The 15,159-nt window shown below is 35.6% G+C and overlaps 1 protein-coding gene across 1 annotated transcript in view; it reads right to left on the minus strand.

Annotated features, from left to right (window-relative positions):
• ATR (ATR serine/threonine kinase) overlaps positions 1-15,159 on the minus strand; it is a 147,761-nt gene that overhangs the window by 12,701 nt on the left and 119,901 nt on the right. The window contains exons 35-41 of the mRNA XM_014542147.1: positions 14,486-14,628; positions 12,025-12,122; positions 8,265-8,497; positions 6,387-6,521; positions 4,682-4,882; positions 3,503-3,646; positions 1,227-1,377 (exon numbers count right to left, since the gene is read on the minus strand). Coding sequence (XP_014397633.1) covers positions 1,227-1,377; positions 3,503-3,646; positions 4,682-4,882; positions 6,387-6,521; positions 8,265-8,497; positions 12,025-12,122; positions 14,486-14,628 — 1,105 coding nt within the window. The remainder of the gene's footprint in view (positions 1-1,226; positions 1,378-3,502; positions 3,647-4,681; positions 4,883-6,386; positions 6,522-8,264; positions 8,498-12,024; positions 12,123-14,485; positions 14,629-15,159) is intronic.

A 15,159-nucleotide genomic window follows, 5' to 3' on the forward strand; every position in this document is an offset into this window, starting at 1 on the left:
GAGCAGTTAGGAGCCAGCAGTCCTGGATTGCGAGAGGGATGTCCGACTGCCGGGTTAGGCCCGATCCCGATAGGGCCTAAACCGGCAGTCAGACATCCCCCGAGGGGTCCCAGATTGGAGAGGGTGCAAGCCAGGCTGAGGGACACCCCCCCCCCATGCACGAATTTTGTGCACCGGGCCACTAGTAATTATATAAACCAGAAAATTAATATTGTTAGACTATTATTGATTAATCTTCAGACCTTATCCAAATTTCACCAACTGTCCTACTATCACCCTTTTTCTGGGTCAGGATCCAATCCAGGATTCCATATTGCATTCAGTTGTCATGCTTCCATAATGTTCTCAGATCTGGGAAATTTCTGTCTTTATCTTTCATTATATTGACATTTTTTAAAGTGTTCTGAGCAATTATAGTTTTGTTTTTCCACTGCAAAGTTATGACTTTTTCCTTTTGTAATTAATAAGCTATCTTTGAGGGATATACTTTGAGACTCTGTAAATAATCTGTTTCCTGTCATATTTTCCCTATTAATGTCAGCATCCATTAAGATTCACTGCCTATAACAATTATTACTATGGTATTTGCTAATTGGTGATTTTCTATTTCCATAATTTATTCTACATTTATTCACTGCAATTCTAATGTAAAGAAGAACTGTTTGTACTTCCTTATTTATTCAAGTATTTGTTTATATTGGTGTGGATTTTTCTATTTATTTAGTCCATGGGTTATAATTTAATACTATATTTATCTATTATGGCGCTCCTTTATGCCAGGTTTGGCCAGTGGGAGGCTCCGCTTCAATTCTAATAATTTCGGTTTCATTCCAACCTTCCCTTTTCTTTTCTTTTTCTGACAGTGAAAAACTAGCTCCCATTAGCCACAATATATTTACTTATTTGTTAAAATCTAGTATACACATAATCATCCCAGAATTGCTAACCAGTAACTCTGTGAAAAACAAATTTTCTATACATTTATTTTAAGCTACCACAATCCTTCTGGGATGAAAATAAAGAAGGAATTAAAACACAAGGAAGAAAGAAAGAAAAACACTTAAGTACTTCTATATATAAGATCTCATTTGAATGGAAATTTCATCATGGCTTATACCAAAAAATATACTATGATATATGTTAATAACAATTATATCCACATTATACATGTTAGCAGCTATTATATGCATATTATATACTTATATTGTAAAAATTAATTTTAGTACCCCTTTCTTTATATAGTTTGGTGAGAATAGGTCTCAAGCCAGCTGTGTTGTTAACCCATTCAATAATCCCACACTCATCATTCAATGGAATAACTGCATATGTTCGGATATGAAGCTCTCTTCTACGAGATTCTGCATCTTTTCTTAAGCACTATAAAAAAAAAAACACACACCATAAACTTAAAAATTAAAAATTTCTAAATGTTATATCAAATATATCTAAGATTGCTCATTTCATAGCAAAAGAAGGTCAATAAAAGCTTACCATGTAGGTAGATGAATAATTTTTCATAATGATAGGCAAGGAAACTGATTGGACAGTATCCCTAATCTCTTTCTAAATCATTAAAAATGACTTGGGTAAGTCCTTTTATAAATTATTAACCAAATGTGTCAACAATATTGTGTTAAAAAATATTATAGTTGTATATTTGATAATGACAAAGTATTCTTTTATTTTTATTGCTTCCAAAAATATTATTAAAATATTAAGTACTTAGGCACAGAGACTGCTGTTTAATTTTAATTCTCTCAAAAATGCATAAATAAAAGTATGAGTTTTATGATATCCCCAGTTTACTGTTACAATTTAATAATATAGCTTCATTTGAAAAATTCTCTTCTAGCGTAAGAAAGCTTTTCACATCTCATCTGATTAATCCTGAAACATATCAGGTAAGGAATAAAGCGTATTTTGTTTAATTCTGGACCTGTATGAAATAAACTAACTATACATAACTATAATTGTAACCTGTCCAATTCAAAACCACATCACTGACCAAAAACATATTTTAAACTTTAGGAATAAGTAGGCTTCATAAATGTCAACAAAACAGTATGACATTAGAATCACACGTAAAGCCTCCTTGAATAACAAGTCAAACTCTAGTTTTTCACAATCAGGCTACTTTTCGGACCATGTTAATGTAGGAGAACAGTAATAAAATAACCTAATCAGTGACAAAGCCTATCAAGATAAATATAGAGCCCTGGCCAGGTACATCAGTGGGTTAGAGTATCATCCCGATACACCAAGGTTGCAAGCTCAATCCCCATTCCGGGCACATAGAAAAAGCAACCAATGAATGCATGAATAAGTAGAACAACAAACCGATGCTTCTCTCTCTCTCTCAAATCAATAATTTTTTAAAAAGACAAATACATAAAGTAAAGCCAGGCCACTTGATAATCTCAACCAGAAAAACACTCAGAGAGCTTCAGGGTGAACATACTAATAGTTTAATAATCAGTAAATTAAATTATCATTTACCGAACATTTAAAATAAAAATATTCATTCCCTTCATATTGCCTTTGAAATGGATTTTTAATATGGCATTAATTTTTAACTTACTTTTGATTAAACTAAGGAAAAACCATAATTGTCTTTGTTTTTAATGAACTCATCTGCTGCCATATCTTTTCCATGTTAAAGGTCCATACCTTTTTCTGCTTATAAAAGAGGTACTAGTGAAATGTGGGAAGGGGGGTGGAGAATAGGGAAAAAAGCTTATAAAAAAGAATAGGTTTCATCCTTCTACAGTATGGCTTATTTTTACAATAGAAAAACAGATTCTGTGCATTTATAATACCTGTTTACAGAATAATTCAAAATAACTAAGACCATATATTTTTAATGAACCTTTAATAAAATTTCTCATACCATTTATGAAATAGAAATCAAGTATTTACCAATAAAATAAACAAACAAAAAATACCAATGATCCACCTTTAAACAGCGTATTGATAAAATAGAAAGAACCTAACATTTTCTTTCTATCAATGAAACATAAAACATAACTAAATCTGATATAAAAGTATATTATAGATCATTTAAACATTAAATAGAAAATATTTTCCCTCATTAATATAACATTCACTTTTCTCAGTATAATGCAAGTATCTTATTTTTAAAAAATTAAGTGAGTGCTGGCCAGTATCTCAGTGGTTAGAGCACCAGCACGCGCACCGAAGGGTCATGGGTTCAATTCCTGTTCAAGGGCATGTACCTGGGTTGCAGGTTTGATTCCCGACGTGTTTCTCTTTATCTCTCACCCTCCCTCCCTCCCTTTCAGTCTCTCTAAAAATCAATGGGGGGAAAAATGGTTAAGATGATAAATTTTATGTATATTTTATCCCAATTTAAAAATTAATTTAAAATGAAAAGCAGTATATTTTATTCCTGTTTTTAAGACTGATCTATCTCCATACTGAAAAGCCTGTATCAAATTGACAGTAATTATGGTAATTATAAAATAAAAGCAAACTATCTCCAAACCTTATTAATCAAGGAATTGAATTCCATTAGTCTACAATCCTTTCTCAGGTCATCTTTTGGCTTACACATCATGATGTAGAACTTTCCATCTGATCCTTTTAAAGATATCTTCTTTGGTTTCTGAAGAGAAGCAAGAATTTCCACCTAAAAGATGATAAGTTATATATAAATTAAGGTAAAATTCTTTGTATAAGTTTCTATGTATTATAAATATTGTGTTACCTAACATAATAAAAAGGAGAAAAATCTATATTATGTGGTAAATTTATTCTTTTAACTATTTCTTTCATCTTAATTATCTACGATGTATGAAAAGAATGGTTGCCCATACGTAGAGACACATTTTCTCCAATTACTAATGACTATGAAATAAAAGGATTATTTTATCAGCAATGTAAGTACATACACACCCAAATTTAGGCAGCCCTTAAAGTAGTCACAAAGTTAAAAAAAATTTTTAAATACTTTTTAGGACCTTTCTTCAAAGGCTAAGACACTGTTATTAAATGTCTTTAATCATAACAAATGTTTATCAATTGAAAGTAACTTGATTATTTTAAAAAGAAACTCCTCCAAATTCAAATCTAGTTAATAAGTCTACCTAATAATATTAAGTTAAAACAAACCATGACTATAAGTAATAAGAATGCTTGCATTATGTGATTTAATAACTGGTTCTGAAGCAGTTAAACAAATGTTTTAAAACAGAAGCATTGTAATAAATTTGTTTTCAAAAGTATTTACTTAGAAATACTCTACTACCATTTCTTTAAAACAGCCACACATCATACTTCAAAAAAAGAATCAGGCTCTTAGCTGAATTTCACTTTCTTATAAAATAGAAACAAAAGATTGTTTGTTTGTTTTTTCCTGTTCTCTATATTTAAGACAAAAGAAGAGTATGGAAAAATCAAATTGTGAAAAAAAATAAAGATTATACTCATACTAAAAACAAATGTGAGCATGTGAAAAATCAAAATACTAGGCTGAAGATGGGATTTTTATCAATTAATTTTATTTCATCAATACAAGAGAGTGTTACTTTTCTGTATTTTCAATCACATTTTCTTTGCCAATAAAATTCACTTAGTCTCTGAGAAAAGACACTTTTAAAATTAATTTGAAAATTTTAACTAAATTTAAGGAACATAGTTATAGGTATATAAAACTGAAGTTTACCGTATCATCAAAACTTGCAATATAAGCCCAATGACCAGGAAATGGATCATGGTTAGCATGGGTGCCCAGAATTGATGGAAGAGTAGGTATCATGACTGATTGTAAAGGAATGAGGATTTCACTAAATGTTGCTTCTTCTACCAGCTTTTTAAGCATTTTAAAATGAGTATTCATGCTTAATGTGGAACTATTTCCGTCCACCTGGGGGAGGAAAATTGTACATTTTAATTTCTCTGTTTACCTTGAATTATAGAATCTCTAGTTTCACCCAAAATAGAATTTCACTTCTATAGTATCTTAATTACAATAGCTCCACAGTCTGTAGCTTTCTAAGTATTTTTTTTCTTATCTTTATTTTTAAGTATTTTTAATACATCATCTTATTTTAACCACTCTGTATTCTTTTACCTAATCAACAACAGTAGGACTGTTAAATGACTAAAGGAGATAATAGAGGCTTATAATCCATTATCAGACATTACAAAATTCAAACAGCTCTGTAAATAAAACTGTTTTTTTTTGTATTACATCTCCTTTGGCAGCAAAATAATACCAAAATTTTGCACTTAGTGCAAAAATTAATACGTTCCACTACAAAAATAATTATATATCTAATTATGACACTCAATATAAAGTAATGCACTGTATTCCCTTTAAAAATCTGAAAGATTCTGAATTCCTAAATGTAGCTGGCCACAAAAGTTTCAGATAAAGAATTGGAATCTTATAAAAGTGTCAGTGTTTAAAAAACATTGGCCATTATCATCACAATGTTTTTGACAATGTCAAGTGCATCAGAAATCCAATAGAATTAATGCAAATAGGAAAACAGATTATTCTTTCAAGATGTTTATTGTTGAAGGGAAGATGAGAGATAAGATAACCTTGTATTTTCTCACCTATAAACAGTTAATAGTGAATATTTGTAAAGAGAAATATAGCTATTAACTATATAAAGGTGTCTCTCTCACTTCTGGTAACTAGCCATACACCCACCTTTGACTTTCCTACACATTCTTTAGGATTTTTTCCCCTCCAATTCCTTAGGTACAAGAGTGGGTCAGTCCTATAAGCATGTCCAAATTCTACTCACAAATTTACTTTAAAAAAAAAGTAGTTATTAAACTAGATAATAACCATCTACTTAGTTTCCTATGAGACCATGAGCACTTCCAGACAAAAGAACATGTCTTATGCATCTTTGTTTCCCTCAACATAATGTTTGTCTCCTGGTAGGTAATAAAATGTGTACTGAAAGAATAAAAACCAAATCAAGAACTCCAATTTCTTTCCTTTCATGTAGGTTTACGTAATAAGTTTAAAAGTTTAAAGACATGACAGAAAACAACCACAGAGACAATTTGAATTCACTGCATATTTTACATGGCTTATCTCATATCTTCTACTTAAAAAAATTACTTTTCATAAACATGGATAATTTACTCTCAGAAGAATTTACATTAAAAACTTTTAGAAATTTGGAGGATATTTGAAGAGAGGGACATGTTAGAAATTTTAAAATCAGCTTTATTAGGGTAAACTGCAGATTTAAAGCATACAATTTGATGACTTCTGCTATCTGTGTATACAATATATGTTATAATTTTAACTTAATCAAATGAAAGAAAACCAGCTAAAATCATCTAGAAGTTTTGTATAAATTATCCAACATTGGTCTATACAGTAGTAAGATTTATGACAATACCGGTTTATTGCACAATTCTAGAAGCTTATCTGTCAGACGAGTTGCATCTCCAACAAACTTTTCTAAAGATTTTTTCATATGAATGGCTTTATTTAGGATTTCCTTGCATCTGTTCACACGCATGGGATAAGAAGACTGTAAAAAAAAAGTCGAATGCAATCTCATACAAGATTTTAAAAAGATTAACAACAAAACTTTTAACAAAAATCAACTTCGAAAGTATTCATGATGTGACTATACTGATTCAAATTTTTTGGAAATCAATTTGGCAATATTATCAATAGTCATAAAAATGCTGCTATCCTATGACCTGATGAATTTACTTCTTAGAACCTACCCTGAAGAAGGAAACAGAAATGAGAATAAATGTTGATGTGTCTATATGTAATACAATAGCAAAAAAGTGTAAACAACCTTAATGATCAACAGGGAAAATATAGATGGCTAACTACTACAGAATCCTATATAATAAAAGGCTAATAGGCAAATCAACCGAAGGGCAGAACGACCAGTCACATGATGTGCACTGGCCACCAGGGGGCAGACGCTCAACACAGGAACTACCCCCTGGTAGTCCGTGCGCTCCCGAAGTGGGAGTGCCGCTCAGCCAGAAGCTGGGCTCATGGCTGGTGAGCGCAGTGGCGGTGGCGGGAGGAGCAGGCCTAAGCCATGAGTCAGACATCCCCCAAGGGCTCCCGGACTGTGAGAGGGTGTATGCAGGGCTGAGGGACCCTCCTTCCCTCCCTCCAGTGCACAAATCTTGTGTTTGTGCACTGGGCCTCTAATACTACTACCGAATTTTATATAATTATTAAAATTATGTCTTTGAAGAATATTTAATTACATGAAAACAGACTTATGGTAACAATCTTAAGTGAAAGTAAGAAATTATGTATCTATGTAATCAAAATTAGAGCTAAAATATGCACATATAAAATTACATCAAAATATTAAAAGTGCAAATTTTTTCCTTTTTATATATCTGTATTATTTTTGAAATTCTCTGAAGTATTTATTAAAAAAAACATATTTACCACGTTGTAAAGTTCTATTAATAATGCAAAAACATTTTTCTACCTAGTATTAACAGTTCTGGTACTTAGGATTAAACCACTTGGGAAAAAAATAGGTTGTTGTTTTTGTTTTTTAATATATTTTTATTTATTTCAGAGAGGAAGGGAGAGGGAGAGAGAGATTGAAACATCAATGATGAGAGAGAATCATTGATTGGCTGCCTCCTGCATGCCCCTTACCAGGGATCAAGCCTACAACTCGAGCATGTGCCCTTGACTGGAATCAAACCTGGGACCCTTTAGTCCGCAGGCTGACGCTCTATCCACTGAACCAAACTGGCTAAGGTGGTGTTTTTGTTTTATGTGTGTGTGTTTTTAATCTTCACCCGAGGATATGCTTTTGATTGATTTTAGAGAGAGAGAAAGGGAAACATTGATGTGAGAGAGAAGCATCAACTGGTTGCCCCACACATGCGCCTGACCAGGGATAGAACCTGCAACTTAGGTATGTGCCCTGACCAGGAATTAAACCTGCAACCTTTTGGTGTACAGATAACGCTCCAACTGATTAAGCTACCTGCCTAGGACATGTTGCTACTTTATACCAAGCACTAACAACTTATATACCTTACAGAAAGCATGCTGAATTCTTTGATCTTAAACCTACTAGTCAATTCATTTGGTATGGTAGATATTTCCAAAGTTTTAAATGAAACATTATGCTATAATTTGTTTTTTAGATATTTATGTTTACTACAAATCTAATATAAAAGAGAAACCCTGGTACTCACACCTACATATTAGCATTAAATAATTAATGCCATATAAGAAGGGGAAAAACCCAATGTTGTGATTAACATATTACCTTTGAGACAGCTGTCATCATCCACATTGCTTGCTGAGGATAGGCCAGAAACACTTTGGCTATAATTTCCATCAAGACAACAAAAACTTCATCATGAGAATGACAAATTCGAGAGATCAACTGTGAAAAAGCAGTTAAAAACTGATATGGAGCTAACTGACTTGTGTGTTCTGTGATAACTTTATTTATTTTAGCTAAATCATTTCTCATTTGGACACGATCAGACCGGCCAGCTGGAAGAAAAATCAAAGTAAAAAAAATAGAAGTTAGAAAGAATAAAACAATATATCAGTTCATTTCACAGAAGAAAAATTTTGTTTTAAAAACAGCTTTAAGATATAAAGTAATCCCCTCTATCTACTGTTTTGCTTTCCATATTTTCAATTACCGAGTCAACTGCTGTCTGAAAATATTAAATGGAAAACTCCAGAAATAAACAATTCATAAGTTTTAAGTTGCACAACATTTTGAGTAACATGATGAAATCTCATTCCATCCCTACTCTGTCCTCCTTAGGACATGATTCATCCCTTTGTCCAGTGTCTTCATGCTGTACATGCTAGTCACTTAGGTCTCTCACTTATTAGATCAACTATTAACATATTACAGTGCTTGTATTCCGATAACCCTCATTTTACTTTAATAATGGCCCTAAAGCACAGGAGTAATGACCCTGGCGATTCCTATATGCCAAAGAGAAGCCCTGACATGCTTCATTTAAGTCAAAAGGTAAACGTTCTCAACCATCTGGAAAGGGAAAAAAAATCATATGCTGGGTTTGCTAACATCTACTAATATAGTAAGAAGACTCTTCTAATCCATGAAGTTTTGAAGAAGGAAAAAGTGCTTTGTTAAGATAGAAAATGTATTAAATTTGTGGATGGAAGACATGCACAGAAAACCCGTTTTGACTGAGAGTAACGTGTTGCACCAGCAAGCAATGAGCCCATACAAAGACTTCAGCAAGGGAACCCCTAAAATGAGTGACACCAAGCCATTTACTTCAAATAAGGGATTGGTTACACAGATTTAGGAATAGATTTGGACTGAAAAATATAAAAATTACGGCAGAGGCTGCATTTGCCAATGAAGAAGCTGCTGCCACATTTCCAACAGAGTTGAAGAACTTGATTAGGGTTTGGTACTACCAATGGTTTCAGACATCCACTGGGGTCTAGGAATGTTTCCCCCATGGAAAAAGAGGGACTACTGTGTGCTATTCTCATGTACAAAACCAGGTCATGTGCCAATTTATGAAAATATAGTTTTCTCTGTCCACATAGGAAAAAATATTTAGGGCCATTGAAAAATTCAAGGGCTTTTAATTTTCACTAGAAACAAACAAAACAAGCCACAATCCATTGTAATTTTTATGGTAAATTATTTGGCTTAAACTAATATTTTTCAATATCTGTTAGCTTCATCAAAGAGTGAGCAGATTTTCAATTGCAGGTCCTGAACTGCAACTACTTAAAAAGTCTATGTTTAGGTATTTAAAAAGCAAAACAAACCAACAAAACAGAAACAGAAAGAGATTCATACGTATAGACAACAAACTGATAGTTGCCAGTGGGGAGGAAAGTCAGGGGAAGGGTGAAAAAGGTGAAGGGGAATAAGAGGTACAAATTTAAAAAATAAGTCTAGGGCCCTTGCCGGTTTGGCTCAGTGGTTGGAGGGTCGGCCTGCGGACTGGGGGGTCCCGGGTTCAATTCTGGTCAGGGGCATGTACCTTGGTTGCGGGCACGTCCCCGGTGGGGGGTGTGCAGGAGGCAGCTGATTGATGTTTATAACTCTCTATTCCTCTCCCTTTCTCTCTGTAAAAAAGCGGCTCTTTGGCCCCTTGAGTGTGGCTCTTCCACAAAATACCACGTGCGGGCGCACATGTACAGTGCGAATGAAACTTCGTGGCCCATTCACAGAAGTCGGTATTTTGTGGAAGAGCCACACTCAAGGGGCCAAAGAGCCGCATGTGGCTAGTGAGCCGCAGTTTGCCGACCACTGGTCTAGGGGATGTAATGTACAGAATAGAGAATATATTCAATAACCCTATTTAATAAAAAGCTAATATGCAAATGGTCGTCACGCTCTCACACCTTAACGGTTCAGACACTCAACATTGGGGAGAGAGGAATGGGGACCAGCCAGGCACAAATGAGCTCACAAGAGAGGAATGGAGACCAGCCAGGCACAAATGAGCTCGCAAGAGAGGAATGGGGACTAGCCAGGCTGCGGCCCAGCAGAGGGACAAGCTGCCCGCCCCATGGTCCCGGGAGCCAGTAGCTGCACCTGAAGCCCGGGAGAGGGACAAGCCGCCTGCCCCGCAGTCCTGAGTGCCTGCGGCCCGGGCGAAGCTGCCCGTCCACGGTCCCCTGCGGCTGGCCAGAGGGTGGGAAGCCCGGGTCCAGGGTGCCTGCAACCAGCTGGAGGAGGCAATCCTGGATTGCTAGAGGCAGTTGGACATCCCCCGAGGGGTCCCAGATTGGAGAGGGTACAGGCCGGGCTGAGGAACCCCTCCCCCTCCCCGTGCATGAATTTCATGCACTGGGCCTCTAGTATTATAATAATTTCATACAGTGACAGATGGGTACCAGACTAATCATGGTGATCACTTCGTTAGGTATATAAATGTTGACTAACTATGTATGTTGTACAACTGAAACTAATAGAATATTGAAAGTTTACCCTATTTTAATTTTAAAAGCCTATGTTTAGTTTTTCCCCCTTTAAAATTTTTTAAAATTGATTTTGAGAGAAAGAGAGAGAGAGAGAAGGAGGAAAGGAGACGGAAAGAAACATCTGTGTGAGAGCGAAACATCGATTGGCCACCTCCTGCATTTCCCCCCACCAGGGATATAGCGTGCAACCCAGGCATGTCCCCCGACCTGGAATCAAATTAGCAATCCATTGGTGCACATGCATGGGATGACACCCAACCAATTGAGCCACATTGGCCAGGGCAGTCTTTCCCCTTTTTAACATTTAGTTTCTTGTTCACACATATCCTATATAATAACAGCTCAGCAACCAAATGCCGAAGGACCAGACGACTGGTCAACCAGTCACTACGACACACACTGACCACCAGAGGGCAGACGCTCATGCTGGAGCTGCCCCCTGGTGGTCAGTGCGATACCACAGTGGGTGCAATGCTCGACCAACTGAGATGAGTGGCTCCTCCAGCTGTGAACCCCGGGCGGACGGGCAGGAACCCGGGCTATGATAATTGCCTCCTCACCCCAGGCTCCTCCTCACTCCCAGCCGCCTCCTCCGGACGCCCATAGGCTGCGCAGCACCGCCACAGGGCTTGCAGAGCTGACCCCAGAGGCTGAGAGGCGGGCTCATGGCCGCCGCGGGACTGAGGCCTACTCTGCCACCTCTCAGTGCTATTGTCCCTGGGCCCGGCCCCAACCGGTCCCCTGGAGAGGCAAGTGCTCTGGTTGCAGGGAAGATGCCAGATCAGGGAGCAGCCGCTCAGAGGGTGGGTCCACAGCCACTTGGCTGACCGGGATGAGTGGCGCTCCCACAGCTGGCCAATCCGCACAGGCCACACCCCCACACCAGTGCAAGAATCCCGTGCACTGGGCCTATAGTATAAAATAATTTTAAAATTTATTTTTCAATTATAGCTAACTTTTATAATTTATAAAATCTTAATTATCAAATTCATTCCTAGCTTTTATTAGGTTACACTGTGAAGCCAAATCTGATTTTATACAAAAATAATTCTTGGTTCCTTAAAATTTTACATACAAAATTATACCTTTTTCCCATTCATATGCCTTAGCACCAAAATCGAGCCATAGTGATAACATCCGTGGCATTGACTGATATATGAATTGATTTCCATATTGTAGAGATCTGCAATCATACAGAGAATATAATATTAACAGTGTTCTTTGTTTATGTTATATAAATTAAAAATTAAAAATTTAAAATTTAAACTATTACTTGAGTAATATATAGCCTTCTGACAAAAATTATAGTATCATTATTTCTTCCTAGTAGAGGTTATCTTTTAACTTCCTCTCTCTCCTTTTTTCCTACTATATTCCTCACTAAGCTCGATACTGCCTGTGACAAAATTAATATAAGTTATGACCTAGTCAAAATCCTGTCAATAATTCCTTCAAATTGTCCTTAGGATCTGTGCCTTCAATTGCACTCCATGGCCCAGGTCATGCCCAATCACTCAATTTCTGGGAAATTATAACTTAGTTTCCCTAATTCTACATTTCTTCCTTTCAATAAATTCCAGACGAATATTTTTTAAATTCTAGTTTCATCATGCTCTCCTCCTATTTATTACAACCACATGAACGACTCTGCCTAGGATTCAAATATTCACAATCTTGTTTCTTTATACTTTCCAATCTTAGTCTCTTACTACTCACCAGCATACATCTTCCATCAACTTCAATTTCCTCACAATCCTCTGAATAAACCATTCAAACCCTGTTTCTCTGCCAATCTATAAAAAGTCAGTAATATCCTCTCCTTCTTAAATGTAATTATCTTTCAAATCCTACCTTCTTCATGAGGCCTACCAGGTTTCTGTAGCAATGCAGTACAAATAGGTATACTTTTTAAATCACAAAGCCAGGGGCTTGAGTTTTGACTTCAGATTTGCCCAAAATCTGGACTCATTTGATTCATTTTTGGTATCTTGATAATATAAAAAAGATATTTACACTATGTATTTGGATACCATTCTATTATACATCAATATTTAAATGTTTTACATGCTTAACGTTTCTCTATCTAATTAGATTGGAGTTCCCTGAGGGCAAATACTGATACTTAATTAGTAATAACACAGTAATTCAATCATTCAAAGGATATAAGTAAATCTCCATAACTGAGTGTACTCTTCTAAGTATCCAAATGTTTTAGTGTAACTACTATGGATAAAATGTTATAAAATTGCCTTATTTTCTTAAACTATATTTATAGATATATCACACTATAGCTAACAGTGTTATGCACATCAAGGACTCTAAATAACTTTTAAAGAAAATGTATTAAGTAAATGTTATATACCAATACATATGCTAATACTAGAGCAAATGAAAGCTATTACATACTTTAGAAAAGAAAAATACCCTCTGCTTATGCTTTAATTTTAAAATGCCAATATGCCAGAAATTCTGCCTCAATAACAAGCAATTAATAATCATTAATAAATAAAATTAAGTTTGGATTTTATAAAACTAGAATTCCATTGTGGGAAGGAAGGCTTGGAAAATATTACAATCCTTTCACTTACAAACAAATATTGCTTTGATTCCTGAAAATATTGAACTGAGAAGTCCAAATACCTAGTACTAGCAACTTTAAATAGATTTATTGCTCTGAAGTAAGTTACCCTTCAATGTAAAGCAATGCTAATGAGCAAGATAAAAAGAATGAGTGGAATGTCATTATTACTTGTTAGGAATTAATAATTATAAACAGTAGTCGTGAGATAATACACCATTTGGCTACAATTTGCTAATAGATGAAATTAAGTTATATTTCATCTGGTATCTAGCTGAAGAGATAAGTTCTTTTTACAAGTTTGATGTCAAAATCATTTTTGTATAGATATTACTTCTTAGTTAAATAGGCTAGAAGATTCCACTGGCAATTAAATACAACCATTAAATATGTCAGATTTAGGGTCTTCGGGCATTCTAGGAAGGGGGACTCAGGGAATAAGGGTCTGAAATGGGAAGGACATGTAATTTTCATTGTATATACTTGGTACTATAAAATGTTTTTAAAATATGCATGCCTTATTCCATTAAAATAGTTTTTTTTCTTGATGTTTTGTTTTTTTGTTAATCCTCACCTAAGGATTTTTTCCCCTTGATTTTTAGAGAGAACGGAAGGGAATGGGAGAGAAACATCGACGTGAGAGAGACACATCGACTGGTTGCTGCCCACATGCTCCCTGGCCGGGGTCAGGGACCAAGCCTGCAACTGAGGTATGAGCCCTTAACCAGACTCAAACCCACAACCCTTCAGTGTATGGGCCAATGCTCTTAACCACTGAACCAAACTGGTTAGGGCTAAAATTGTTTTTTTTAAGGAAAGAAAAAAAATTAACATCTCTTCTAATGTGATAGGTTGAATCAGTGGTAAAGCAGAAAACATCCTGAATATGCTAAGATCTGTGATAACAATTCAATGTCAATAGTCACCTAGACATATATAATCAGCAAACTCGCAGTTCTCACACTTACCTTCCGAAATGAAGCACAATATACCGAATGAGATCACCCTGCTTTTCCATTTTGTTATCTGTGACCATGGGCATCAATTTGTCATAATACTTGGCAAGGTAAAAGTGCCCATCCTCCCACTCTGGCAGGAACAAGGTCACATCCTGGAAAAGAGAACACAGGATACTCTCCTCAGAAAACCCCACACTGTACTACAAAGTAAAATATAAATAGATAATTAGAGGTAAAGAAAGACACTACATAATGATAAAGAGAGCAATCCAAAAAGAGGATATAACCCTTGCAAACATTTATGCACCCAACATAGGAGCACCTAAATATGTAAAGCAAACCTTGATGGACATAAAGGAAGAAGCTGACAGTAATCTACACTAATAAAAGAGAAACATGCTCCAAAAAGATATAACCCTTGCAAACATTTATGCACCCAACATAGGAGCACCTAAATATGTAAAGCAAACCTTGATGGACATAAAGGAAGAAGATGACAGTAATCTACACTAATAAAAGAGAAACATGCAAATTGGTGTCACTCTGCTACCCTTCCCATTGGCTAATCAGGGCGATATGCAAATTAACTGCCAGCCAAGATGGCGGCCGGCAGCCAGGCAGCTTGAAGCGAACATGAGGCTTGCTTGCTTCAGTGACGGAGGACTCCAACGTTCCCCGCCTGC

This window comes from Myotis brandtii, unplaced genomic scaffold (assembly GCF_000412655.1).
Source record: "Myotis brandtii unplaced genomic scaffold, ASM41265v1 scaffold291, whole genome shotgun sequence".
Taxonomy (NCBI): Eukaryota; Metazoa; Chordata; class Mammalia; order Chiroptera; family Vespertilionidae; genus Myotis; species Myotis brandtii.